At 51.1% G+C, this 22,797-nt stretch overlaps 2 protein-coding genes across 3 annotated transcripts; one reads left to right on the top strand and one right to left on the bottom strand.

Moving 5' to 3' along the window:
• Positions 1 to 6,508: 6,508 nt before the first annotated feature.
• Naaladl1 (N-acetylated alpha-linked acidic dipeptidase like 1) lies at positions 6,509 to 18,768 on the top strand. The gene is made up of 18 exons (XM_055610623.1): positions 6,509 to 6,708; positions 6,793 to 6,965; positions 7,043 to 7,164; positions 7,512 to 7,634; positions 12,884 to 13,167; positions 13,249 to 13,353; positions 14,059 to 14,144; positions 14,264 to 14,383; positions 14,683 to 14,768; positions 14,888 to 14,951; positions 15,039 to 15,106; positions 15,245 to 15,336; positions 15,424 to 15,514; positions 17,324 to 17,405; positions 17,492 to 17,665; positions 17,742 to 17,829; positions 17,932 to 18,024; positions 18,256 to 18,768. The coding sequence occupies exons 1-18, from the start codon at positions 6,509 to 6,511 to the stop codon at positions 18,443 to 18,445; spliced, it is 2,241 nt and encodes a 746-aa protein (XP_055466598.1). The 3' UTR covers positions 18,446 to 18,768.
• Positions 18,724 to 22,042, bottom strand: Sac3d1 (SAC3 domain containing 1). 2 transcript variants are annotated; one of them, XM_055610625.1, is made up of 3 exons: positions 21,808 to 21,877; positions 21,109 to 21,689; positions 18,724 to 19,320 (listed from the first exon to the last, which is right to left on the bottom strand). In XM_055610625.1, exons 2-3 carry the CDS (start codon positions 21,680 to 21,682, stop codon positions 18,824 to 18,826), a joined length of 1,071 nt encoding a protein of 356 aa, XP_055466600.1. In that variant the 5' UTR covers positions 21,683 to 21,689; positions 21,808 to 21,877; the 3' UTR covers positions 18,724 to 18,823. The 2 variants fall into 2 exon arrangements, with proteins under 2 accessions (XP_055466600.1, XP_055466599.1); XM_055610624.1 differs by having other exon boundaries at positions 21,109 to 22,042.
• Positions 22,043 to 22,797: the final 755 nt, after the last annotated feature.

Raw genomic sequence — 22,797 nt, 5'->3', positions numbered from 1 at the left:
AGCAGAGATCACCCAGGAGAAAGCAGGGATCACCCAGGAGAAAGCAGGATCAGATAGGAGCAAGCAGAGATCACCCAGGAGAAAGAAGGATCACCTAGGAGAAAGAAGGAACACCCAGGAGAAAGAAGGATCACCCAGGAGAAAGCAGGATCACCCAGGAGAAAGCAGTGATCACCCAGGAGAAAGCAGGGATCACCCAAGAGAAAGAAGGAACACCCAGGAGAAAGTAGAGATTACCCAGGAGAAAGCAGAGATCACTCAGGAGGAAGCAGGGATCACACAAGAGGAAGCAGAGCATTCAGGAGGAAGCTCTGGCTCTTATGCAGCCGAAGAGGGCTTCCGCCTAGCACTACTCCATTGAGCCTCCCATACCTTTGCCAGCAGCCACCCTATTCTCAGGAGATAGTGTCTCACAGGAATGTCAGTCAACCCTGGCCGGGCCTGAGGCCAGAGAATGTACCAGGAGGTTGCTCCACCAGTTAGCCCCTCTTTAAGCACCAGCAATAAAGATCCCTACTGAGTTGCAGAATCAAGCATCCATGGGCATGGCACTTGGATGGGTGGACATCCAGCTACTCTGAGGAGAGCTAGGTCTCTGGACCTTCCTAACCCTGACAGCCTGGCCCTCAGACTCACTCAAGGATGTTCTTATGATAGGTTCTGGGGTGGAACAGGAAGGGGTTGTACTCTCACCCCTGAGGATCAAGGCTGTAATTTCAGGGTGCAGATAAACTCTAAGGAGGCTGGGAAGAACCCCTTCCTACCTGTGACCTTGGACAAGTCACCACCCTTTTGTAGGTCATTGGGTTGGGAAGCAGAAAGATGGTAGGAACTCCCAAGGGTCTGGAGATGCACTTAGATTTGGTCTGTGGCTTCTTGAGATCTTTGCCCTTCAGTATGCTCCAGCCTGGGGGCCTCACTAGACTCCCACAATTCCTAAAGTGAGAGAGAGAATGTGCTTGTGAAGGGAGTCCTAATTTCCCAAGCTGGACTGGGGAGATGACGCAAGGAGTAAAACCCTGGTCAAACCAGAGGACCCGAGTTCAGATTTCCAGAATTTACCTAACAGTGGGAAGCATAGCATGAGTGGCTGCACATCCCAGCACGCCCAGCATGAGGCAGAGACAGAAGAATCCCAGAAGCTCTCAGGCCAGCTAACCTGCCCAACCTACAGAGTGGGAAAATAATAAAGACAGCTGTATAAACTGACATGATCACGCTATGATATGGTTAAGAGAAAAGCTTTATTGTGGAGATGAGTGAGAGAACAGCCAGAGGCGACTGGAAGAGTCCAGAGCAGAGAGAGAAAGTGGTAGACTGAACATGGCCAGGACCATCTGCAAGAGAGGGGAAGCTAGCCGGGGGTGGAGGGCAGAGAAAGCAGCGAAGCAGGAGAGAGAGACAGCAAATCAAGGGTTAGTAGGGTTCTAGGGAGAGTGAATAGCTGTGGGAGGGAAAAGTTGAAAAGTCAGTTGCATCCTAATCTGCTTTAGGTAAATAATCTAATTTTATGGAGCCTGAGCTGGAATTCCTCTCCAATCCTCTAAGAAAGCTTAAAGAGGACAGAAAACTCTAGAAAGGAGGGGGGTGGGAGTCAGGTGACATTCGTGCCTGCAGACACCATCTAGGAGGTGGCTGCTCCTCTAATCGGCTGTACTCTCTCACCACGCCCAGTGCTGGAAACCAAACCCAAGGCCTCACTGCCAAGGCAAGTGCTTTACTGCTGACACACATCCCCGGCCCCCTGCTCCCTCGGGCTGACACTGCAGTAGCCTAGGCATTCCTCCAAGCACAGTAGCCGAGCGACACGCTTGAGAGGCAGCTTGAACCCCCGTCAGCTTTATTCTACAGTACATCTCTGCAGAGACCCCATCTTCACATGGTTGGAGGGGGTCCCAGGCATCCCCGGTCACCCACTTCCTGCCAGTCCTTGACCAGTGGCCCAGCTGTACAAGGAGCAGTCTTAGCATTTTCCCTAAGAAAATCACCCACTGCTGAGGTTGACCAGGAAAGTTTTGTCCAGCAGCTAAATGATAACCCACTTATCAGGTGAAGGACCTCCTCCCACATTTATTAGAGACTATCATTCATTGCATACAAAACATTTTCCCAATGTCTACAGAATTTCCATAATTATATTCCCACCTCGCTCGCATCCACATCATTCAGTTTAGATTGGCTCAGTCTTGAAGTATAATCCAATAGGACTGAAGACTAAATACTTGGGTTCTGGGCAAGATAATAAAATACTCATAAGCCTTTTGGACCCTTTGATTTGTTGACATTAATAAGGAGCAAATTTTTAAATTATGTTTAACAATAAGGGGGAGACACGTGTGCCACAATGCTTGCGGAGGTCAGAGAGCACTAGGTGCAGAGGTCTCTCTGTTCACCTTTATGTGGGCTCCAGGCATTGAGCTTAGGAAGCCCAGGCTTGTGTGGCAAGCTGAGCCATCTTTCTAGCCTGCAGCCAATTCCTGATGCAAAAGAAATACATTTGTCTCCAGCGGTGATTCCAAGCTCTTGCCAGCTCAGTCACGAGGGGTCCACACCACATCCTCTTCCACAAGATTTCACTGTCAGCAACAATTGTTCCATCCCACTTTTACGTAAACAAGCCTCTTTTTCTGAGCATGACATCATTTTTGTAATTGTTATTAGCATATCTCAATTTCCCATTGGGTGGGAACTCAAACTCCAGAAACTCACAGCCAAACTGTCCTGTTAGGCAGATAAAAGTTACTTTCCTTACCTAGTAAGAGACAAGATGGAACTTATATCAGACTGAGGAGGTCTGTGCCCCACTTCCTTTCAGAGCAGAGTGGATATAAACTAAATAAGGAAAACACTGGGAATTTTTAGGGGCTCCAGTGAAGGAAATAATCCCCCCAAGGACTTTCATCAAGAGCTGACATCAGTGACCTAACTGATCAGTTCCCTCTGAAAGGCCTCAGGCCTGGGAACCCAGGAAAGTGGGCTGCTAGGCACTACCAAGGTGACCAGACTACTAGTAAGCAGGTCTTAGCCTCTAGCCAGCTCTCAGCCACAGTAGTATAGATGTCAGTAACCCACCTGGCCCTGCAGACCTCAGCTTCAGCTTCTAAACTCAGTCCCTATGGCCACTCCTGTTGACACCACCAGGCAGGCAGTACCAGGCGAAAAGTCTATTTCAAACACAAGTCCCACAGGGAAGCCCGCAGTGACAGCTCTGCAGGGCCTCTCAGGTCACACGGGGCTCCCCCAGATATGGTACTCAAAGGAAGGTTTGATGTCTGAGAGAACACTGCCAGACCGCTCCCGTCCTCAAGACACCGGGCTGGCTGACCAACTGCCCTGTGTCCGCTCTGGTGCCATCTCCCAGGGAGCGCAGAGCTGGTTGGTGCTTTCCTGCCTAGAGATTGTGACAGGACAGCTGCTAAGCGTGAGCAGAGCTGCAGCCTCACCCCTGCTTCCTGCTCTAATCACAGCTGAGGCCTCTGCAGCTGTGGAGCCACGACCGGACAGGCTTTATCTATAGCATTGTTGAGGGCAGAGGCTCCTGTTGGGATTCAGTGTGATGTTTCCTACTGAATTCTGGTTATTATCTGCCCTCTTCCTGGCTTGAGAGGCCCAGGAGAAGTAGGTTTGGGCTTCCTTTTGTGTGTGTGTGTGTGTGTGTGTAGGATGAACATGTGTGCTTTCATATCATGTATACATTCACACATGTTGAACATCTATGTGTGGGTGCTTGTGTACAGGATTGGGGGGAGTAGGAAGACTTGCCAGGACACACCCTTGAGTTATAAGAGGCTGTGCTTCAGGTCCCAGGGTGGAGGCTGACCTCAGATGGAGACTGCCTGTTCTGCCATGCTACCAAGAGGGCAGGACAAGGGGATGGGCCAGGGCTAGGAGACTGTCAGAGCAGTGACCTGGGAAGCCCTGGTCAGCTGAGGGCTGGGTGGGGAGATGGTGTGTGGGCTTAAGGGAGAAGGAGCTGCCAGTGAAGCTTAATGGTGATGAACTTGTTACCAAGCCTGATGGCCTGCCTTTGACCTCCAAATGAAAGGATAAAAATACCAAAGGATGTCCTCTGACCTCCATCTAAATAACTGGTTTTGAGGGTGTTTGTTTGTTTGTTTGAGACTAGGTTTCTATGTGGTGGACTTGATTCTCCTGGAACTTATTCTGTAGTCCAGGATGGCCTTGAACTCACAGAGATCCACCTGCCTCTGCCTCCTGTTTTCTGGGATCAGAGGCGTGTGCCACCACTGCCTGGCCCGTTAAGATTTATTTTTGTTGTCTGGGTGTTTTGTCTGCATGCATGTCTGCGCACCGTGTGCATGCCGGCGTCTGCAGAGGTCAGAAGAGAGTCAGATCTTCTGCAACTGGAGTTAGGGGAGATTGGTTGTGAGCCACCATGTTGGTTCTGGGACCTGAGCCTGGGTCCTGTACCAACTGAATCATCTCTTCAGTCCCTCTATCTTATTTTTTGAGATAGGGGTTTTTGTTGAACCCAGAGCTCCCAGATTCAGCTACATTGGCTGGCCAGCAGACCTGAGGATTCCCCTCCCACTCCCCCAACCCTCGTGTTAGGGTTATAGACAGGGGCCTCCATGCTCAACCTTCTACAGAGGTACTGAAGATGGGATTCAGCTCCTCACCCTGGAATAGAAAGAAGCACCTCACTGATTGAGCCCTCTTTCCAACACTTTTTTTTGTGAAGGGTCTCAGGGGCTAGCCTCAAACTCACTGTTTTCTAGGCTGGTCTTGACCTTCTAATCCTCCTGCTTCCACCTCCCAGGGGCTGTGATTGCAGGTCCCATCATGCCAGGCCTGAGCTGGTTTCTCAAATGTGAGGAATACAGATGTGGTCCACCATGTTCTGAAGCACAAGCCATACCCAAGCATAACTACACACTCACTCTTGTCTATGTGTCCACCCTGGCTTCAAGTGTTCAAAGAACTAAATCTTTCCAGGACAGGGTGTGGCTATGCCCTGGGTGTCATCAGGACCTCTGTGACTCAGCTTGTCAACTAACCTTAGCAACTGTCATTCCCCCCTCCCCCCCATTCCTTTTAAGGAAGCTGTATGCTCTCCAAATTAACAATCTTCTGATAAGACCCAAGGCCATAGCCCTGGCCCTGATAATCATCAAGCCTGTCTATCTTTCCTGGCCCTGCTGGACTTTGCTTCCCCAGGGCCTGCCATGAAGCTGGCCTAGAGCTGCATAAGTGAAGGTGAAAGCACAGGAAGGGATAAAGATGGGTGGATGGATAAGTGTGTAAGTGGAAGGATGGAGAAGAAGATGGGTAAAGAGGGGTGGGATGGTGGGAGGGTAAGAGGATGGAGGAGGAGAAGATGGATGGGGGAGGGACAGATGGGATGAATGAGGACAGAGCATGGTGGTACAGCCTTTAATCACAGCAGAAAGGGGAGAGGCTGGCAGATGTCTGTGAGTTTGCGACTACCCTGATCTAGAGGCCAGCCAGGGCTACACAATGGGATTCTGTCTTTGAAAAGAAAGACTGATGGGTACATTCCACATCTAGGGATGGAGAACCTTGCTTTGCCTGGGTGATGTGGGTTCCTTCGGTTGGGATTCTGACCTTGGCAGGACAAGCAGCTGGGGCACCAATTTAACATACCAAAGCATTTGGTTCTCTCCCTCTGTCTCCTCTTTCTACGCATGCACTTTCTCTCCCTCTCTGCCCCCACTTCTGTCTCCCTCTGCATGGCAATTTCCCTCACCCCGGTTCCTTGGGAACTGTGAACCCTCCTGAGAGCCGCCCCCAATAAACCTTCCTTTATACTTTAATTTGGCTTGAATTGGCTCATTTTGTAGGCAGAGAAGACCTATCACCATCTCCTCTCACAAACTGAGGGGCAGAAACAGAAAATCCTGCCAGCTTCCCCTCCTCTCATGCTCTGACACGGGGCTAAGCATCTCTACGGATGGCAGGATGGCATCTTGCTTCAAGAAGACATCAGCAAGGTTTTGTAAAGAAGGTTTCCATTGCCACCATCTCCTAGCAAAGAAAATGGGCTCTGAGAAGCTAATTGGTTTGTTTAACATCTCACAACTTATCTAGCAAAGTGACATCATTTGAACTAAAAATAAATAAATGAGTGAATAAAAAAAAAAAAAATCTGCTCAAGCCAGCATGGTACCGGCACTGAACATCCCCAGGGAGGACAATGGTGCTCACAGTGGGGCAGTCTGCAGGGCCCTGTGTAGACTGGGGATCCTGACTCCCAGGCCTGATGTGTTATCAGTTTTGCAAAACTGGAAGGACCATTCCCTTTGCCAGTAGTGGTGTCCCTGCATTGTGCTGGTTCCTTCCTAGGGCCCTTTCAAGAGAACAGTGCCAAATGTGGTCTAGGTGTCAACTCCTTGTTCGCACTGCAAGATGTTCCCTGGCTTGTCAGCACAGGGGCAAAAGAACAGCACCACCCTTGAGTAATGGTTAACGAGCCCAACACCAAATATATAAGGAAGCCCAGCCAGGACTGTCAGGCTGTTTCCACAGGATGCACTGGGTGAAAATACTGGGGGTGGGCGTTGGGGCTGCTGCCCTCTTGGGGCTAGGGATCATTCTGGGCCACTTTGCCATCCCCAAAGCAACTGACCCTCCGGCCCCCAGTGCTTCAGACTCCCAGGGCCTGGACCTGGCGATCCTTGACTCCATAATGAAACAACTGGATGCCAGCAGGATTCGAGAGAACCTTCGGTGAGAAGCGGATCGACCCTAACAAACCGCTGTCAGCCAGAGGCCTCCCCTGAGACACACTAACCTCCCCGGCTCACCCTGCAGAGAACTCTCCAAGGAACCGCACGTGGCCTCCAGCCCTCGGGACGAGGCCCTGGTGCAGCTGGTGCTGGAGCGCTGGAAGGATACTGTGACTGGCCTGGATGCAGCCAAGACCTACGAGTATGAGGTCCTGCTCTCCTTCCCCAGCGCGGAGCAGCCTAACATTGTGGAAGTCGGTGAGGTCCTGCCCAGGAATGCCGGGGTGGTGAGGGCTGCTGCTAGGCGTGGTGCGGACTCTGCCTTTCCTGCACAGTGGGCCCCAGCGGAACTGTCTTGCACTCCTTCAAACCCTTCGAGAAGAACCTGACTGGGGAGCAGGCGGGGCCCAGCGTGTTGCAACCTTATGCTGCCTATGCTCCCCCTGGGACCCCAAAGGTGAGCCGGGAACAACACCTCCCCACCCCCCGCTGCCGCCGCCATATTCTGTCTCTTCTTGGTCCCCTAGACATCTGAGTGTGCTTCAAGTGGAGCCCTCAAACCCCCAATCTTACACATGTTCTTGTTATTCCTAGCCTCCATCAGTTAGTCAGTCAGTCCATCAACACACGCTAGTTAGCAGTCCCTGCCCAAAATCTTGTATCGCACTCCTAGACAGAGAAGAGGGTGCACAGTAAGGTGGAGAAACAGAAACAAAATTCTTGTTGCTGCTCTTCCATCTTTGCACCCCTTTTTACCTGCCTTTGGCCAAGCCTGCCTCTACAGATCTCCCCTTTTGGGATTAGGGACTCCTCGTCTATGCCAACCGAGGCTCCGAAGAGGACTTCAAGGAACTAGAGGCTCGGGGCATCAACCTCAGCGGCACCATCGCCCTGACTCGCTATGGGGGCGTGGGGCGTGGGGCCAAGGTGAGTAACGTTCACCATGCTGAGGTCTGGATGGAGAAGGGCCAGGGATGGACAGGAAAACAGGAGGGAGAGAGCAGATAGGAAGCAGGGCTGGGAAGAGGCGGGGCTGTGAGCTGCGGTCATCCGGTCACCTGAACATCTGCGGTCACACCGCCGGGGCCCACAGGAGCCTCTCTCTCTGTCTCATAAAGCCTTGGCTGTCCTGGAACTCACTGTGTAGACCGGCCTTGTCTCGATCACACAGAAATCCACCTGCCTCTGCCCCCTCCGAGTGCTAGGATTAAAAATGTGCCTCCCTGCCCACCCCCATTGCTGAAATTTTAAAGGTTTAAAAAAATCTTTGTTAACCTTTTTTTTTTTTTTTTACATTTGCTTATTCATTTTATTTTATTTATTTGTTTATTTGATTTATTTATTTTTGAAGGGAAGAATGTTCCTGGTGTGTGGAAACAGAGGACAACTTTCAGGGCTCAGCTCTCTCTCCCCACTATGTGTGTCCTAGGATCAGGTCATCAGGCTTGGTGGCAAACACCTTTGACCTGCTACACCGTCTCACCAGTCCAGGAGTTGAATCTCTAAGTTGTGTTTTATTCAGAGACTTGGTGTTCCATGAAAGCAGCAGGCTAATGTCTTAAAAACTGGCATTTCCTCCCCAGCCAGGAGATTATACCATGAGAAGGGGAGAAACACAGGCAGGAAGTCATTCCGGAGCTCAGTAGGGAGCCAGCCACGTTCCTGAGCCTTGCTTTGTTTGTGTCCCTCTCCTTTCATCCTTTGTAAAGTCTACTCCTTTTCTGGGTACTGAGCTCAGGCCCAGAGTCTAGTTAGTGTCTGCTCACAGCAACTTTTATACTCCTGGGCCTGGGGTGGGGTTAACCAAAGCAAACAGACCATCAGTAACATGTCCTATAGGGTCCTGGGGCTCACTGGATGGCAAGCCAGCCCATCTAGCTGAATTGAGCGCTCTAGATTTCAGGGAGAGAGCCTATTTCAAAAAATAAGGTTGAAGTGGAGCACACTTTTAATCCCCAAGAGGGGATTAAGTCCCTAAAGAGGTAGAAAGATCTCTGTGAGTTCCAGGCCAGCCAGATCTACATAGTGTTTTCCAGGTCAGGAAAACAAAAACAAAAACAAACAAAAAAACAAAAAAACAGGCGTGGTGGCTTACACCTCTAAGCCCAGACTGGAGCCTCTCCATGACTTTGAGACTAACCTGGTCTACAGGGAGAGAAGGTAGAAAGGGATAGAGGAAGACACCTGGCACTGACCTCTGGCTTCCTGTACATGTGTACAGACTCTTGCATAAACACACACACACACACACACACGCACATGCACACGCACACGCACACGCACACGCACCGAAGAGGTGGGGATGGCTGCTGTTTGTTCTCTTCCTCAATTCTAGTCAGGGTTTTTTTTTTCTTTCTTTCTTTTTTTAATATTTATTATGTATACAAATATTCTGTCTGCATATACACCTGCACTCCAGAAGAGGGCACCAGATCTCACTATAGATGGTTGTGAGCCACCATGTGGTTGCTGGAACTTGAACTTGGGACCTCTGGAAGAGCGGTGGGTGCTCTTAACCTCTGAGCCATCTCTCTAGCCCCCTAGTCAGGATTTCTATCTATTGCTGTGATAAACACCATGACAAAAACAACTCGGGGAGGAAGGGTTTATTTCAGCTGACAACCCTCAGGTCACAGTCCATCACCGAGGGAAGCCAGGGCAGGGACTCAAGGCAGGAACCTGGATACAGGAACTGAATCAGACACCAAGGAGGAATGTTACTGGCTGGCTCGTTCCTCATGGCTTTTTAAAAGCCTGGATCACATGACCAGGAGTATCGAAGCCCACCGTGTGCTGAACTCTCCGTATCAATCACTAGTCAAGAATCCACCCACACTTGCCCATAGCTGATCTGATAGAGGCATTTTCTCAGCTGAGGTTCCTCTTCTTAGATGATTCCAGCTTGTGTCAAGTCCACAAAAAAGTAGCCAGCACAGGGTCAAGTGCCTTTTGAAGGTAAAACTAGAATTACAGGGTTACTTAACATGCAAAGATTTTTTTTTTTTTAGCATTCTGTGTTATCTTTTTAATATTTATTTATTACGTATACAGTATTCTGCCTGCATGTGTATCTGCATGCCAGAAGAGGGCACCAGATCTCATTATAGATGGTTATGAGCCACCATGTGGTTGCTGGGAATTGAACTCAGGACCTTTGGAAGAACAGCCAGTGCTCTTAACCTCTGAGCCATCTCTCCAGACCCTCCTGCTTTTTTTCTTACTAATGTAACATAGTTTGTTGTCTGAGGTCACTGGAAGCTCTGTTTTCTTGGCCAGATCTTCTTGGAAAGCAACATTCTTCAAAAGCGTTCTGCCACTGAGCTACACTCCAGCCTCTGCCTTTCATTTTACATTTTTATTTATGTGTTTGTTTATGAGACAGGGTCTGGGGTAGCATAGGCTAGCACTGAGTTTACTCTGTAGCTCACAAATGACCCTGAGTAGCCACTGTCTGCTACCTCCACACAGCACAGGCTGACACTTCGGGTGTGCATCAGGCTTGGTTTATATGGTGCTGGAGATCAAACTGAAGGCTTTGTCCATGGTCAGAAAGGGCTGTACCGACCAAGTTATATTCTTGCTAGTATCGCTCTCTTTTTTAGTTGGTTTTTTTTTTTTTTTTTTTGAGACAGGGTTTCTCTGTGGAGCTTTGACTGTTCTGGACTTGCTTTGTAGACCACCAGGCTGGCCTCAAACTCACAGAGATCCACCTGCCTCTGCCTCCCTGAGTGCTGGGATTACAGGTGTGCACCACCATGCCCAACCTTTATCTTTTTTCTTTTTTCTAAGTGGTGTGTAGGAAGATTGGGGTCTTATGCTGTATTCCAGGCTAGCCTAGAACTCACTATGTAGCCCAGGCTTACCTCCAACGCAACGTGATCCTCCTGCTTCAGCCTTTTGAGTTCCAGGATTACAGTTGTGAACTACCATGCCTGGTTTTTCTGTCACCATCTCAGAGTCTACAGTGTGTTAAGAACATTGGTGGTGTGCACCATCATTACTGTCTATGTTCGGCACTTTCGGATTATTTAAAATCAACATTCCAGGGGCTCTAGAGATAACTCAGCTATTAAAAGAACATATTGCTTGGGTCAGGGTTATAGCTTGGTGGCAGAGTGCTTGTCTGGCATGCACAGAGTCCTAGGTTCAAATCCCAGTACAGCAGAGACAGAAACAACCAAACAAAAAGAACCTTATACAAAAGGAATTACTGTTTTTTAAAAAGTACATACTGCTCTTGCAGAGGACCTGAGTTCAGTTCACATATCCCACGTCAGGGGCTCACAACAACCTAAAACTCTAGTTCCAGGGGGATCTGGCAGCTCTGGCCTCCTCAGACACTGGCACTCATATGTACATACTCACATACAGACACACAGACAGATATACACAGATACAACTGAAAGGAAAATCCCCCTCTTCCTTTTCTTTCCTTCTTTTCTTCTTTCTTTCTTTCTTTTTTTCTTTCTTCTCCTTCCTTCCTTCCTTCCTTCCTTCCTTTCTCTTTTCTTTTGTTTGTTTGTTTTTGAGACAGGGTTTTTCTGTGTAACAGCTCTGGCTAGAGCTCAATCTGCAGATGAAGCAGGCCTCAAACTTAAAGAGATCTGAGTTCTGGAATTAAAAGTGTGGGTCACCAGGCCTGGAGAGATAGCTCAGTGGTTGAGAGCACTGGCTGTTCTTCCAGAGGACCCAGGTTCAAATCCCAGCATTCACATGGCTGCTCACAACTGTCTGTACCTCCTGTTCCAGGGAATCTGACACCTGCACACAGACATATGTGCAGTCAAAACAACAATGCACATAAAATTTAAAAATGATAATAAAATAAAATTTGTGGGCTGCTACAATTTAGTCTTTTTATTTTTGAAACTAAATTCTATTTAACAATTTCTCCTCTCATTGCACCACAGGCCTCTGATAACCTCAATTCCATTTTCTTTATTATTTATATAGTATTCTGCCTGTATGTGTGCCTACATGCCAGAAGAGGGCACCAGATCTCATTATAGATGGTTGTGAGCCATTCTGTGGTTGCTGGGAATTGAACTCAGGACCTCTGGAAGAGCAGACAGTGCTCTTAACCTCTGAGTCATCTCTACAACCCTCCATTTTCTTTTGAAATTTTAATTGATGTGTATGAGTGTTTTGTAAATGCAGTGCCCACAGAGGCCAGAAAGGGCATTAGGTCCCCTGGAACTGGAGTTATAGATTATGAGCTCCCATGTGGATGCTAAAAACTGAACCCAGGTCCTGTGGAAGAGCAGCCAGTGCTCTTAGTCTCAGAGCCATCTCTCCAGCCCTGCCAACTTTTATTTATTTTTTTTTAATGACAAAGGACTTCAGACATTTTTTATGTATCTATCTATGTATGTGTATGTTGTATAGGTGCTTTCCATGGCCAGAAGAGGGCATCCCTTTGTGATGGGGTTACAAATGTAATCATACAACATTTATGGGTTTTTGTTTTGTTTTGTTTTATTATGACAGGGTCTCTCTCTATATCCTTGGCTGTCCTAGAACTCTCTATATAGACCAGGCTCACCTTAGACTCCCAAGGATCTGCCTGCCTTAGTCTCCTGAATACTGAGATCCAAGGAGTGCAGAAACCATCCTTGCAATATGGATTCTTTTGTATTTGACTTATTTCACCTACCTTAAATTAACACTTCAAGGTTCCTTGAGGTTGTATAAGGACTTTGTTCCTTTTCAAGGCAGGATAACATGCCATTGTTGGCCTGGAGATGTGGCTCAGTAGGTTGAATGATTGCCTAGCATGTACAAGGCTCTAAGTCCTATTCCCAGCAGCCTGGAAAGTCTGTAGCACTCGCCTGTAATCGCAGGCACCGGTGAGACTGAGTGTCACTCTGTAGTCCAGGCTAGCCTCAACTGCACATCGGTCCTGTGCCTCTGCTTCTGAGTATTGGGATTACAGGCATTAGCCACCACAAATGACTTATACCTCATCCTTTTATATGCCTGCACAGTATTCCATCACAGGATGTCTCCCATGTTTCCAGCCGGATATCCCCTCGTGGACCAAGTAGTTCTACCTAAGTGTCTTGCACCAATATTATCTTGCTCATGGGAAGACGGAGCAATTCTGCTTTCCATGTAGAGAAGAGAGGAGGAGGCAAGCCTGTCCTCACCCGTCACACAGCCTTCTCTGCCTTCTGCAGACCATCAATGCTGCCAAACATGGAGTGGTAGGGCTGCTGGTGTACACGGACCCTGCTGATATCAACGACGGGAAGAGCTTGCCCAGTGAAACCTTTCCGAACTCCTGGTGCCTGCCTCCCTCTGGTGTGGAGCGAGGCTCCTACTATGAGTATTTTGGGGACCCTCTGACTCCCTACCTTCCAGCCCACCCCTCTTCTTTCCGCCTGGACCGTCACAACATCTCTGGATTCCCCCCAATTCCCGCCCAGCCTATAGGCTTTGAGGATGCGAAAGACCTGCTGTGGTGAGCCTGTGCCCAATCTGTCCTGACCCCAGACACCTGCAGATACCAAACCTCACCTCACAGGCACTGTCTCCTCCCCAGCAACCTCAACGGAACCTCTGCCCCAGCCTCCTGGCAGGGAGCATTGGGCTGTGACTACAAGCTGGGGCCAGGCTTCAAGCAGAATGGAAACTTCTCAACAGGCAGGTGAGGCCGGTCTTCTGTCTTCCTTCCCTTCCCCCTTGATACCCAATACCCTCTTCCTGACTTTCCTTCTTCCCTCTTCAAGAAGGTGGTCTCCCAACCCTCTCCAGAATGGCTTAGTCTTTGGAAGAAGCTCATTAAAATGACTGTGACCCACCTGAACCCATGGGGTCTCCCTGCCCCTCCCACCCACTTCCCCCTTCAGCCACTCCCTTCTTTGAGCATGCTGTACAGGGCACTCCTGGCCACGGTCAGCTTCCCCATCTGAGCATCCCTGGCCACCAGGTGTCCCCTCTTCCCAAGCCAAGGAGGCTCCCAGCCAAAGGAGGGACAGCTTCACTTACTGCCTTTCTTAGTCCTACAGGGCAATTAACTGACATGCCATCTTCCCTCAGTTAGCCTCACTTTCCAACTCAGAGATGGACACCTTCAACCTCCTTCCTGCCTGCTCCTCTCATTACCCTGGCTGTCCCTGGCTGCTCAGCTCCCTCTCTAGCTAGCTATGACCCCTTGCCCTACCTGAGGATCCAGCACTCCTTCCCCTGAGGATTCAGTGCTGGAGCGTCCCCAGAACAGACAGACTTGCCTTAAAAGGCATGGCACCCTATAGGCAGAGCCTGAGCAGACCATCTTCACCGCCTGTACTGAATGTGACATGGGGACAGGGGAGGGCTTAAATTCTAACCACATCCTTCATCCCACTCCTAGTGAGGTGAAAGTGAGTGTCCACAACAAGCTGGAGCTGAGAACCTCCTCCAATGTCCTGGGAATCATCCAGGGGGCTGTGGAGCCTGGTGAGCCTGTTTGCACCAAATCCTGCCCCTCTTCAAGTTTCCCTGGGTCCTTGCCCACCTTGGCCTGCCTGCCCTCTCTTGTCCCTTCTCTGCCGCTCTGACTCTGGTCTTCCCTTCAGACCGTTATGTGATCTACGGAAACCACAGGGACAGCTGGGTACACGGGGCAGTGGACCCCAGCAGCGGCACAGCTGTCCTCCTGGAGATTTCTCGAGTCCTGGGGACCTTGCTAAAGAAGGGTGAGGCCATCCTCTCTCCTGGACACTCCCCAGAAGCCCCAGAGTCATTTCTGTTCTCTTCATCTTCAGGCCTCACTTGAACCAGGCCATAAGCTCTGGAGACATAAATACCTGGGTGCCAGCCCCTGCCCTCAAGGAACAAATTATTGATGTATGCAGCCATCTCCAGGAGCCTCCTGTGTGTCCTGGGAGTCAGGCCCACAGGCTTCTCCCTCTCTCCAGTGTCCTCGGCCTACTCCCTAAGTCACCCCGGGTCAGAGGACCCTGCCCTCAGACCCCACATGCCTTCTTCTCTCCAGGTACCTGGCGACCTCGCAGAACCATCATATTCGCCAGCTGGGGGGCGGAGGAGTTCGGGCTCATCGGCTCTACGGAATTCACAGAGGTGAGTGAGGCCCTCAAAGGAGTAGGCAGGAGTCCTTGGAGGGGGCAGCAAAGGGCCGAGGCCATCTCTTCCCAACCCCCCCACCCCCCCCGTCTCCTTGTCCACCTCCTCGTGCACAGGAGTTCCTCAGCAAGCTGCAGGAGCGCGCGGTGACCTACATCAATGTTGACATCTCCGTGTTCGGTACGGGAGGCCCAGGCAGCTGGGAGTAGGTTGGGGAAAGGAAGGGAGGGGCTGGGTCTGAACAGGCCTCTTTGCCTCCTTTCACAGCCAATGCTACCCTCCGGGCCCAGGGAACGCCGCCTGTACAAAGCCTGATCTTCTCTGCCACCAAAGAGGTGCGAGGGGGTGAGGTGGGACTAAGCAGTGAAGGGCGGCCAGGACGGGGCCCAAGAATCACAGGTGATCTGGAAGTTGGGGCCTGGTTGTTGAAGCTGGCTTTCCTGAGCCAGCAGACGATCCCCTCTCTGTACCAGATCAGTGCACCAGGTCCCAGCGGCCTCAGCATCTATGACAACTGGATCCGATACACCAACCGCAGCAGTCCAGTGTACGGCCTGGTTCCCAGGTGAGCCCAGAAAGCGGACAGGCAGGAGGACCACGGCCCAGCACGTCCACCCGGCACCCTCCAACGCTGTCCTCCTCCCTCCTCTAGCATGGGAACACTGGGCGCAGGCAGCGACTACGCCTCATTCGTTCACTTCCTGGGCATCTCTTCCATGGACCTGGCATACACCTACGACCGGGTGAGCACTCCGCCATTCCACTCCCCTCTCAGTACTGCTGCCAACACACCTCAGGGGAAGCTCACTAAGCAGCTGTCAGGCACGTGTCTTAGCTTTGATCCCTGTTGCTGTGAGAAAATACCCTGACCAACGCAGCTGTAAGGAGGAAGGGCTTATTTTAGCACAAGGCCAGGTCCTACTGCATGGCGGCAGGGAAGTCACAGAGGCAGGAGCTCCAGAGACTTGATTACCTTCACAGTTAATGAGCAGAAGGGAATGAGTAAAAGCACAATTACTTGTGCTTTTTCCATCCCTGACCTAGGGAATGGTGCTACCCACAGTATGATCCTTGAAAGGAAAAAATATTGGCCCAGGACCTCAGACCAAGTTTTTTTTTTTTTTTTAAAGATTTATTTATTTATTATGTACACAATATTCTGTCTTTATGCACACCTGCACGCCAGAAGAGGGCACCAGATCTCATTACAGATGGCTGTGAGCCACCATGTGGTTGCTGGGAATTGAACTCAGGACCTCTGGAAGGACAGTGCTCTTAACCTCTGAGCCATCTCTCCAGCCCCCAGACCAAGTTTTCAGTGCAAAAGAGATTTGCCCCAGAGCAACAGAGGGTGGGGAATAAGAGACAAAGACAGGAGACAGAGGACAAGGGAGAAGGAGACTGACAAGACACATAGGGCAATGTCAGTTCTTAAAGGTAAAAGGGGAAACCCCGTATTAGGATGAGGTGTTTAATTTTAAATGAGCATGTTGACTAGGGCAGCCAAAGGGGGCTTTTGATTGCTGGACCTAAATACTTTGATAGCTGTACCTTGGTGGTTAGCCTCAGGAGGAGGAAGTGGCCAAGTAAGGGAACAGACCTTGGCTAGCTTTAGGAACGCAGTCTAACCGTTTCTCAACAAGGCAGACGGGGAGGGCCGAGGGGAAAGGGCAAGGCCTGCCAGAGCTATGCTCACCACACTCAAGCTGGCCAGTCTCTTCCGCCCTCCCACCTCAATGAACATAATCAAGACTCTCACAGACATGCATACAGGCCGCCCTGATTTAGAGAGTCCCTTACTGGGACTCCTCCCAGGTGATTCTAGTCTGTATCAAGTTGACAATTAGAACCAGCTGTTCACGCTGGGCAACACAGGCCACCTTTCCTACCCTCCCTGAGCAGGTTTGTACTCCTCAGATACTTGTTTTGGTTATTCAGGAGGAAAAGACTGTTGTCAGTCAGTTATAGGACAGCAGTGACTCAGCAGAATTGAGTTTGGAGACGCTTGTGTGGTCATCAGCACTAATCAGGGAACGTTAGGAGCCAGTCAGTAGTGGCACACACCTTTAATCCCAGCACTTGGGAGGAGACGTAGGGGGATCTCTGAGTTTGAGGCCAGCCTGGTCTATACAGAGCGAGTTCAGAACAGCCAAGACTGCAGCTAAAAACTCTGTCTCGCCACTCCCCCCAAAAAAAAATGTTAGGGAACTAAGAAGATTCACACTTGTGGGGATTAAGGTAGGAGCTACAGCGAATCTAGCCTGCTAGTCTTAAGTGGATGCTCTAAATCCCCTTTCCCCCTGCCTTTGCTGCCCCCGGGTGGTGGAGCTGGGATTCCAATTATCAGACACCCAAGTCCCAGGCTCCTCCCCCTTTCTACTTGGGTGATAGCTAGCGTGTTAATAATTCCTGAGCCTCAGTTCCTCCTCTGAAGCCCACATCCCAGATGTGATAAGTACTGAGGCTGTGTTTACACAGCTCATGAAGTGTAGCTCACTGTGGGTACCCCGATTTCCCACCCCAAGCCTACCCCCTCTTCCTTATTCCTCTAGAGCAAGACCTCAGCCCGGATCTACCCTACCTACCACACGGCTTTTGACACATTTGATTATGTGGAGAAGTTTCTGGACCCTGGTGAGGAGGGGACAGGGACAGGGCATTCTGAGGCTAACAGGAGGATAGGCTGAAAATTCAACCCTGGCCTTGTGTCCCCTCCATAGGGTTCAGCAGCCATCAAGCTGTGGCCCGGACTGCTGGCAGTGTGCTTCTCCGGCTCAGCGACAGCCTCTTCCTGCCGCTCAATGTCAGTGACTATAGTGAGACACTACACAGTTTCCTGCAGGCCGCCCAGAAGAACCTCGGCTCTCTGTTACAGCAGCAGAACATCAGCCTCGGTATGCAGACCCCAGCACGGAAGCTTGGGGAGCCCTGTCTCTCCAGGCAGGGCTAAGCCAGATGTTTCCCACCCAGGGCCCTTGGAGACCGCAGTACAGAGGTTTGAGGCAGCAGCTGCGGCCTTGCACCAGCGCATCTTGACACTGCAGAAGAGCAGCCCTGAGTGAGCAGCCGCAGTGGGCAGGAGTCCGGGAGAGAACCCTCGGGGACACATGACGCCAGCAGCTGGACTGCTGGCTTGCATAGTGACCCACATGGTCTCCAGTCCCCTGCAGGTACGGATGGTCAATGACCAGCTCATGCTCTTGGAACGGGCGTTCCTGAACCCTCGGGCTTTCCCAGAGGAGCGATACTATAGGTGAGCTTTTGCCCAAGCACCTGGGAGGGGGCTGGAACAATGACCTCACACCCAAAGATGTTTCCTGCTTCACTGCATGAGCCACTTCACTGCTGGCTGGGCAATGAGGCCCACCCTGCACTGCTTGAGGCCTTGCTTTCAGAGATCACCAGGAGTTCCTATGCGTGCCTATGGACAGTGCCGAGTTCCAGACAACCTCTCACTGACTCTCAGCTTGTCATTTCTCCTCAGCCACGTGCTCTGGGCACCCAACACAGGCTCCACTGCCACATTCCCAGGTCTGGCCAATGCTTATGCTAGGGCCCAGGACATCAACTCCTCCAGATCTGAAGCTTGGGCTGAAGTACAGAGGCAGCTTAGCATCGTAGTGACAGCCCTGGAGGGTGCAGCAGCCACCCTGGAACCTGTGGCTGACCTCTGACCCTAGCTCTGTCGCTTGGGCTTTTTCTGTATCTTGTACCTCTTATACCTGTTTCTCTCGGGGATGTCCTAGTCCTTTCTGAGGCCAGTAGATACAACCAGGAAACACTCTCAAGCTCTTGAGGCGACAGCTGGGAGGGGTCCCTGCAGTTAAGGACAGCTGCTTATGGTAATGGGTGAAACATGGGCCCAAAGCAGAGTGTTTGAGGCCTTTTCCCAGCCTGCTTTCCTTTTCCCTGCTCTATCTCCCCTCTTCACCCTCAAACAGAGTTCCTGATATTGTTTGGGAATCATAATAAAACAAGTTCTTTTATTGCTTGGGAATCATGAAAAGGAACCCACGGTGCTCTGATCCAGTCCTTGGGGAGAGGAAATCCTCTCAAGCTGGAGATCCTGGTCTGTACATGTCTTTGTCTTCCTCCACCATGACCACCTCCTCCAGGGTATGTCCCTGCAGCTTGCTTCCCACTAACATGTGGCAGGTCCCCAGGGGTGGGAGTCCTTCCTCAGAGTAGCGGCCCCTCAGGAATACAACTCTGCCTTTATCCAAGGTCAGTCCGTGGGCCTGACACAGGTCCTGCGCTTCTTGGGGTCCATCCATGACCAGAAGATGTACTATGAAGTCCAAAGGCAGGGTCTGTCCTTTAGGAGTGCTCAGGGCACGGGCCAAGCGGGCCAGGGCCCTGCGGCGGGCAGAGCCAATATGGCCCTGCACTGCGCAGCTCTGCAGGTAGGGCAAGGTGCGAAGCAGGCGGAACAGCCGAGCATAGTTGCCTTCACGGAAGGCAGCGTCAACAGCCAGGGCGGTCTGAAGGGGCGGGCAGGCTCGCAGGGTGGCAGGCAGCTGTAGAACCTCCTGCAGGGCTTCCACAGAGCCTAGGAGGGCCAGAAGCAGAATCAAACAAAGATGCTTGATGTTTCCTGGATTAGGCATACCTCACATGCCACCCGTCCAGCCCCAAGCCCTGCACACCTCATCTAGCCCCAGGCAAGATCAGCTCCAGAAGTTGGCTCTATCCACCTGCCAACTCAGGCCATATCCCCTCAGAGGGGCTAATCTACTTCCTCTCTCCTTCTTCCAGCCATCAGACCCTTCTCTGGTCTCTTTGAGGTGCCACAAGACCAGACCTCCTTCAGTCTAAATCCTTACAAGGCAGAAGTGGACAGTGTTTTACATTTACAGGGGACACAGGCCAAAAGAACTTAAAGGCTTGCCTGAGGCTGCCCTAGAGCACAGGCTATTCCTGCTAGACCCAAGCCTAAGATTTCCGACTTGGGTTTCCCACTGCTGTACAGTATTGTCAGAGGTTGATCTTGTGCTCTGTGTATTCAGATGCTGATTTCTGTGCACCGAGATCGATTACAGCAGACATGGGCAAGTTATTGAAGACCCTCCTGCCTCAAAGTTGTGTAAAGAATGTTCCCCAGTTATCTCTGATTGATTAATAAAGAAGCTGAAGAGCCAATGACTGGATGGAGGAGACAGGAAGGCTGAACTTCTGATCCTAGTGAGGGAAGGGGAGAAAGAGAGAGGAGGATAAGTAAGAGAGAGGGAGAAGGCAGCATGAGGACAGAGAGATACAACAGAAGCAGGCAAGATGGCAAGTTAACAGACCCGTGGCTGAGAAGTAGCCAGACTGGCATAACTGGATCAGAAATATGAGTATCTGCCCAGTTATAGTGGTTAAAGCTTGTTGAATAAATAGGTCTCTGTGTCAATTATTTGGGAGGTAGGGTGAATATTAAAAAAGTCCCCAAAGGGCCCAGGGAGCACACGCCTGGAGGCCGAGGAAAGATCTCTGTGAGTTTGAGGCCAGCCAAGGCTACACAGAGAAACTTGTATGGAAAAGCCAAAAAGAAAGAAAAACCGAAAAGGCCCCAACTAATATCATTATTCAACACAGTATCGAAACGATTTCAGTGCTGGCTTCAATACTTTCTCCTCTCTATCTGGAGGAAGTCTTGAGGAAGACTTTCTGCCCTACCTTCCTTTGGCCACTGAAACCTTGGGCTACTTTTGTAAATTAGTGAATTTAAGAGTCACTGTGTAGCTGGGTGCACCGGCACACGCTTGCGATCTCAGCACTCTGAGAGGCAGAGGCAAGCATATCTCTGTGTGTTCAAGGACAGCCTGGTCTACAGTGTGAGTCCAGGACAGCCCAGGCTGTCACAAGAAACCTTGTCTAGAAAAACAACAAAAAGTCACTGTGTATGATCCAAATACACTGTATCCACATATAAAAATCAAAGAATCTGCATGCCTCTGCCTCCAAAGTGCTCGGATATAAGGCACCATCCACCATGCCCATTGGATTTTCTTTGAATAAACCACCCACAGAAGGTGGGTGACCTTTAAACAACTTCTGTCAGACTCATTCATGGACCAGTAGTTTAAAAAACTTTGGAAAGCGCTTTCTAGGCCAACCCTCTCAGTACCATCCCACCTCCCTCCACCTCTATGAGGGAGAAAACAACCTGATTTGGGAATTGACAGTCCACATACGGACTCGATGGCTCTTCCGAACTGACTTTCCCAAGGAGAAGCTATTGCTAAGGGATGGAAGCTGTCCGTACGCCCTGGCTACGCTTTGCAGCCGAAGCTAGGACTACTTCTCCCTGAAGATCCTCAGGTCCTCACCCTTCGCTCTCTGGGACCCGACTCACCCAAGTTGTAGAGCAGAAAGAGGCCCTGAAAGGCGGCCTGGCGGGGGTGCGGGGCCTCGCCCCGCGCGTAGCAGCGCCTCAGCGAAACGAAGGCCTCCTGCACCTGCCTCTGAAGCAGCACCGGGTCCGCGGCTCCCCGCGCCTCTTCTGGCGGCAGCCGCGCCACCACCGCCAGCAGCGTGGCCAGCGCGGCCTCCAGCACCGCCGCCGCCTCCGCGTCGCCCACGCCCTGCAGCGACAGATCCAGCCGCACGGCGCGCAGGCGGTCCGCCACGAAGCCCGCCACCTCCGCGCACGACGCGTCGGCGCGTCCGGCCACCTCCCCGGCCAGGTAGCGCACGGTGGCCAGGAGCACCGGGGGCGGCCGCAGCAGGCTGGGCGGCGGCCGGGGCTTGCCCGCCGCCGGCCGGCTGTACTCCTTCACCGTGCGCCGCGGGTCGGCTCTGGGCGCGTTCCCTCGGCTGCCGGGCTCCACCTCCAGTCGGTGCAGGCGGCGCTCGCGCTCCCGTCGGTCGCGCTCAGAGGCCGGGCACATGTCTGGGCACAGGCCCGTGGGCAGTCTGCAGCCGGACATGGCAGGGCTGTGGGCAGAGGACGCGCATTCAGCATCGCGGGGCCGGAGGAAGCGCGGCGCTGCATCCTGCCGTGGGCTCGGGGAACACGCGCGGGGCCCGGTGTGGCTGGCCCACCCCAGCTCACCGGATATTCCCAGACTGGAGAAGGCAGGTACACGGCTATTCCCGCGGGCTTTAGAAACGCCTCCCATCATCTTCCGCGCCGGGTCTTGGCTTTTCCCCTTTAAGTCATCCCATGATGCACCGGTTTGTAGTCCAGCGATGAGGCCACACCTCCCGGGTTCTAGGATTTAGTGAACTTTAGCTTTCTGCTCTTGGGGCTTTCCAAATAGGTAGTCCTGCTTTGCGTTTCTACCCATCGTCTCTTTACCGTACTAGTTCAAACAAACAAACAAACAAACAACTATGTAGCGCTGGCTGGTCTGGAAGTCGCTATATAGACCAGGCAGACTGAACTCTATAGAGATCCACCTTCCAGTTCCCGGATTAAAGGCGTAGGCCACACACTCATAAGTGCTGTTGGGGTCTGGGCCTGAGAAAGGGTGGATGCAAGAGCCGGTGAGGAAGACTGGGTAGGGCGCGGGGATCAGGAGTTTTATATCCTGACTGACTGGCAGTCTGGGTGCTTTACTTACACAGAATTTAGTAGGCCGGAATAGATGCACGTTGTTTCAAAATATGGATCATATCATTTTTGTCCCTGGACACGTGCTTTAACTTCCTCTTGGTCGTAAATTTAGTTATTATTATTAATAAACCACGACAGAACAGAATAATCTCTTACAGTCATTTTCCCTCATCAACCCCACAACCCAGCTTTTAACAATATTGTAGTTTCAAGGGCACATTTTGCCAAAGCAGGACAGCGCATTCTCAGGCTGGTAGTTCTTGTGGTTTCAAGGACGCTAGACAGAATGAAAATCTTCAAGCCAGCCTTGAAGATTGGGCAGATTGTCATGTCCCAAGCAGTTTATTATCTACTTTTAATGGTCAAAATGCAAGTTGTCGTTCGTTATTATTTATTTTCTGCCATAATACAATGTTTATGCTTTATGTATTTGTAGAACTTATATGTCTAATTTTGTTATTTTTTTGTTCCTTAATCATAGGAATA

The sequence above is a fragment of the Psammomys obesus genome, unplaced genomic scaffold (genome assembly GCF_907164565.1).
Source record: "Psammomys obesus unplaced genomic scaffold, mPsaObe1.curated_primary_1811, whole genome shotgun sequence".
Lineage (NCBI taxonomy): Eukaryota > Metazoa > Chordata > Mammalia > Rodentia > Muridae > Psammomys > Psammomys obesus.
This window is presented reverse-complemented; position numbering and strand designations above follow the sequence as displayed.

Excerpts from the sequence above, each read along its gene's own strand:
- Sac3d1 (XM_055610624.1), bottom strand. The coding sequence starts at position 21,877 with ATGATGGGAGGCGTTTCTAAAGCCCGCGGGAATAGCCGTGTACCTGCC. Across the intron at positions 19,321-21,108 it reads CTTTCTGCTCTACAACTTGG|GCTCTGTGGAAGCCCTGCAG; the intron begins GTGAGTCGGGTC and ends TGGCCCTCCTAG.
- Naaladl1 (XM_055610623.1), top strand. The coding sequence starts at position 6,509 with ATGCACTGGGTGAAAATACTGGGGGTGGGCGTTGGGGCTGCTGCCCTC. Across the intron at positions 14,145-14,263 it reads CCAGGGGGCTGTGGAGCCTG|ACCGTTATGTGATCTACGGA; the intron begins GTGAGCCTGTTT and ends TCTTCCCTTCAG. Across the intron at positions 14,952-15,038 it reads TGTTGACATCTCCGTGTTCG|CCAATGCTACCCTCCGGGCC; the intron begins GTACGGGAGGCC and ends CTCCTTTCACAG.